At 34.9% G+C, this 3,497-nt stretch overlaps 1 protein-coding gene across 5 annotated transcripts; it reads left to right on the top strand.

The window, feature by feature from the left end:
- Nucleotides 1-174: 174 nt before the first annotated feature.
- On the top strand, nucleotides 175-1,824 carry LOC116351342 (probable allantoinase 1). 5 transcript variants are annotated; one of them, XM_031783436.1, is made up of 5 exons: nucleotides 175-326; nucleotides 405-527; nucleotides 677-846; nucleotides 1,051-1,340; nucleotides 1,438-1,824. In XM_031783436.1, the coding sequence occupies exons 3-5, from the start codon at nucleotides 719-721 to the stop codon at nucleotides 1,764-1,766; spliced, it is 747 nt and encodes a 248-aa protein (XP_031639296.1). In that variant the 5' UTR covers nucleotides 175-326; nucleotides 405-527; nucleotides 677-718; the 3' UTR covers nucleotides 1,767-1,824. The 5 variants fall into 5 exon arrangements, with proteins under 5 accessions (XP_031639296.1, XP_031639295.1, XP_031639294.1 ...); XM_031783435.1 differs by having other exon boundaries at nucleotides 405-531; XM_031783434.1 differs by having other exon boundaries at nucleotides 405-580.
- The last annotated feature ends 1,673 nt before the right edge of the window (nucleotides 1,825-3,497 follow it).

Raw genomic sequence — 3,497 nt, 5'->3', positions numbered from 1 at the left:
ATTTGTTTGATTTGCTAGAGAATTTTTGGTTTTTGAAAAATCACCCCCCCCTGTAAAATGTAGCTCGCACATTACTGCGTTAGCCAATAGTGCGACGCATTTTCTTATGATTTTTCAAAGCCTACTTTGACAACGATATGCAATTGAATGTTTTTTTCCATATATTTTTTTTTTGTTTTCAACATTCATTTATTGTCAGGAACAACAAATAGGACACATGAAATGACGAAGAAGAAGATGGAAACATTTTTAGTTCTTACACTGGGAATCGTTCAAAAACCGACCAAACGATGTCAGAATCCGGAAAATAAGAATACAAAGGATCGGTAAGTTTTTTTTTGCATTGCAATTTCTTCATTGTGAAATGAATTTTAATTTTATCGTATCTGATTTGTATCGATCAGTTTTCTAGTTTTCCCCAACTATGAACCGGTCCACAATCGTATTCTTCACCGGTACAAATTAAATGAATATCCTCCATCGGCCGTCTCCCGTAGTTTACTCCGTCTACGAGTAATTTACGTTGTGTGAGTAAGTGTCGTTTGGTTTTATTCATTGTAGACCGATTGATATATTAATGGTGATATTTTTTTTCTTTCCATTCTTTTTTTTATTGAAATGGCACCAAGTGCTATTCTATAGTAAGAATTTTGTTTTTCTTTTTCTTCCACAACAGAACGCGATTCTCAACACTTCTACCAAATCTCAAATTAAAGCAATGTTGTTTCAAATGTGTGACGATTACTTTGCTCTTAAACTATACATATTTGATTTTCATTATATGTTTCCATTACTTCCATTACGGTCCATGGCCTGGAAATGCCTATGTAATTTACATATAAACGAGTGAGACTCAAACATGTTCTTCTTTTTCCATCGAATATACCAGTGGCGCCACCAATTTTACATATAAGCGCATACAAAATTTTCAATATGGCTGCGCCCATGAGAGAGAAAATTTCGTCTCATTCATTTCCGCCCCATGTTACGGTCCATTACATATTGATCAATTTTCATTATTTCCATTCTTTTCTTTGTGATTAACGCTAGGCAGAAGAAAAACGCCAGTAAACGTTTATTGACGGTTGAAACGTGTCATCATTATTTGAATATAAATGCTAATGAAGTGCCTAGATATCGATGTGATTTTAAGTGCTGTCCTCCAATCCGAGATGCAGAAAATCAAAAGGCACTTTGGAATGGTTTAAAATCGGGTGACATCGATATGATTGTTTCCGATCATTCGCCAAGTACAGTTGAGATGAAATTGTTAGTCCCAACTGGGCGCAACTATGGCAATTTTATCAAAGCATGGGGTGGAATTTCATCCGTTCAGTTTGGTATGTATCTGATATCATTTTCGTATTTGAAAAGAAATTTTAAAGAAAGAAAAAAAATTTAATTGAAAAGAATAATTTCAATGTCATCTTTATTTAGGTTTATCGTTATTCTGGACAAATTGTCAGACATTTGGTTTGAATATCAACGATTTGCTTCGTTTAATGTGTGAGGAACCAGCAAAACTGTGTAAATTTAATGATCGGAAAGGAAAATTGGCAAAAGGATACGATGCTGATTTGTGTATTTGGAATCCAGAAGCTGAATTCACGGTCACACCAGACATTATTCATTTTCGCAACAAATCCAACCCATACATGGGAAAACGATTGAAGGGATTAGTGCATGCAACAATCGTGCGAGGACAGTTTGCCTATAAACGCACAACGGGAGAAATATTTAATTTCGTTGGCCGTTTATTAAGATAAATTATAATAAAATTCAAATAAAAGATTTAATTCGAAATGTTAACCGACACGAAAGTTATTTAATCGAGTTAATTGTTTTAGTTAATACTTTTAAACAAAGAAAATTGTACATGAATTAAAGATAATTGCCGTGACAACATATAATAAAAACGTCAAAAGTTTCTTTTCTCGAATTGATGACGTAAAACGATATTAATGACAAAAATTGGTGAATAAACAGAAGCTCAACAACTGGTTATGCTGAATTAGTATCGAAAAGGGAAGAGAGGTGGAAGGAAAACACAAAAATATTAATTAAAACGCGTATATACATTATACATTCAGGTGGAACGAGAGCGAGATAGTTAGTGGAGAGAGAAATTGAATCAATACGGAAAATGATAGAAAATAACGACTTGTGCGATTTACGAATTATATTGCATGTTGAACGTGAGCAAATGTAAAATTCCCGACGTTCAATTCGCGTCGTCATCGTGCACATGACATCGAAAAACCTCTCTTTGGATTTGAATTCTTTCTCACACAAAAAAGAGATTGTGAACGAACAGCAGTAGAAGCAGCAGCATAGAATAACAAAAAGCTTTACTGAAAAATTAGCAACATTTTCGTTCGATCTGTGTCTATTGTGTTATTGTTGACGCGATGACGTCATTGGTGTTATGCGTTTGTATGTCACATGCTTACGTCAGCCGTGGGCTGAGTAGAATGTTCGCGCGAGAGCAGAATATTAATACTTACGTTCGCGCAATTCTACTCACTCACGCGCCCGCTGTCTCTTTCACTCCAAATGCCCAACCGTGTAAGCACAACGAGCAAAGGCACTTCGTCACGAGCAGTAACCACAACCACGGAAACGTTGACGGCGATGATAATGATTTGAACAGATTGAATAGACAATTTAGAGTTTTTCTGATATTGGAGTTCTCGAGCTGGGTCGATTTTCACACACATGTGCTGCTTTGTACACGATTTATACATTATCAGTTCAGTTTTAGATTTCATTTTGCCAATCAAAATCCATCATTCATTCCATTACATATGTGTATGTGTGTGTATGTGAGTGATTGCAAACTGTTTGATAACTATTTACCTTGCCTTAACTTTCGTGATGTATGCCAAGCTATAAAACGGCTCCAATTTTGTATTTCATATGCTACATTCGAGAGAAAGCAAAAGTCTTGCTCGTCATATTTTGATTGCGCAGTAGTTTTGGGCATGATGGAGGTGTTGAAAGGACACCCGATAATAATTTGGATTGTGTCGTCAACATTGCAAATACATTCGTTAATGTTTATTATTACATTTGTTATCAGCAAAAAAAAAAACTATTTATTGCCATCAACTATTGCTTATGTCTTCCACATGACTCTTTTGTATTCAATCCAAAGTCAGCCTTACAAATGGAAAATTTCAATTTTTAATACGAAGAAATAAAGAGTTTCACAAGACAATTTGGTTATAAAAGGAAGGAGTAAAGCGAGACGGGATAGAAAAAAGAATGAGAGCACGATAAAGACTAAGAAAAGTGCGAGTGAAATAAGCGTATGGTAATTAAATCGCTCCGAAATCATAACAAAATAGCAAAACAAAGCAGTAAAAATGAGAAAACAAATTTCACCAATCGTATGTGTATTTACAAAAATGAATGTGCGAGCGATGACTATGTACGAACCATATAACACATTGCGAAACACTAAGAAACAGATACACAATGATGGAGGAAAACAACAC

The sequence above is a fragment of the Contarinia nasturtii genome, unplaced genomic scaffold (assembly GCF_009176525.2).
Source record: "Contarinia nasturtii isolate CC-2019 unplaced genomic scaffold, AAFC_CNas_1.1 Cnas_scaffold_5251, whole genome shotgun sequence".
Taxonomy (NCBI): domain Eukaryota; kingdom Metazoa; phylum Arthropoda; class Insecta; order Diptera; family Cecidomyiidae; genus Contarinia; species Contarinia nasturtii.
Note: the sequence above shows the minus strand (reverse complement) of the source record. Positions and strands in the feature narration are given on the sequence as shown.

Coding starts and splice junctions, on each gene's coding strand:
- LOC116351342 (XM_031783432.1), top strand. CDS start 223: ATGACGAAGAAGAAGATGGAAACATTTTTAGTTCTTACACTGGGAATC. Junction 528..1,050: donor CTACGAGTAATTTACGTTGT/GTGAGTAAGTGT, acceptor GATTAACGCTAG/GCAGAAGAAAAACGCCAGTA. Junction 1,341..1,437: donor AATTTCATCCGTTCAGTTTG/GTATGTATCTGA, acceptor ATCTTTATTTAG/GTTTATCGTTATTCTGGACA.